The 848-nt window shown below is 48.0% G+C and overlaps 1 protein-coding gene across 1 annotated transcript; it reads right to left on the reverse strand.

Annotated features, from left to right (window-relative positions):
- Positions 1-119: 119 nt before the first annotated feature.
- On the reverse strand, positions 120-848 carry LOC118421829 (beta-1,4-galactosyltransferase 4-like). The gene is given in 3 exon segments (XM_035829331.1): positions 120-258; positions 260-407; positions 410-848. Coding segments are annotated over 3 exon segments (726 nt in total).

The raw sequence follows: 848 nt of genomic DNA on the forward strand, positions 1-848 counted from the left end.
GAGTGTGAGGGTGGTTGGCGGTTGATAGCTGCTACTTAGCGGCGATCCATACAGTGATGTTGGTATACAGAAAAAGCCGGGATATTTCCATGACTCGGTAGTCAACAGTGTCCAGACTGTTAACTGTTCAGCCCATCCTGTAGATATCTCGTCTGTGAATCCTCCAGAAGCAGGTAGTTTGACTCATTTTTCTCGGCCTGCTCGTGAGGTAACGATCTATACCTGGCAACTCTCCCATCCTGGCGAGAGATATCCAAGCGCCTTGAGTCGCAGAAACATATCGTCATCCTCCGCGCCCCATCCCCGGAACAAGTTGGAAAACCCGTTCACGAGTTTGAAATGTGAAGTCGAGAACGCTGTGACCCCAACACACACGTGGATGAGGTGTCCGTAGTATAATATGAAAACATCCTGTAGCCGAACTTGACCACACCTACGGATAAGTGCCTCGGAGAGCCGCTACACGAGTATTTGATTCTGTCGTCTTCTGGAATCAAGTCTACATCATGGAAGATGAATCAATCGTAGGTGTCGTCTTTCATCACTTCAAAAAACCCGATGTTGAAGAGCAGCCCTCTGCAGAACTTGGGCTCACCTTGCTGCTCAATGACGAAAATGGAATAATCGACTTGCTGACGCTTAAGAAATGGATGCATGTGCCGGAGAAATGTCTCAAGATGTTCCTCTCTGTATCGGTACAAGATTGATATCGCCACCCTCTCTCGCTCCTTAGACGTTTTCTCCCGAAGCGCTAGCCTTTTCCAAACTACATACAGTGATAAAAGAGCGATAAAGAGATATGCAAGGACCAGCCCACAAAGAAACCCCCACAAAGCTTCTCGTGGCAT

This window comes from Branchiostoma floridae, chromosome 8, assembly GCF_000003815.2.
Source record: "Branchiostoma floridae strain S238N-H82 chromosome 8, Bfl_VNyyK, whole genome shotgun sequence".
In the NCBI taxonomy this organism is placed as follows: Eukaryota; Metazoa; Chordata; class Leptocardii; order Amphioxiformes; family Branchiostomatidae; genus Branchiostoma; species Branchiostoma floridae.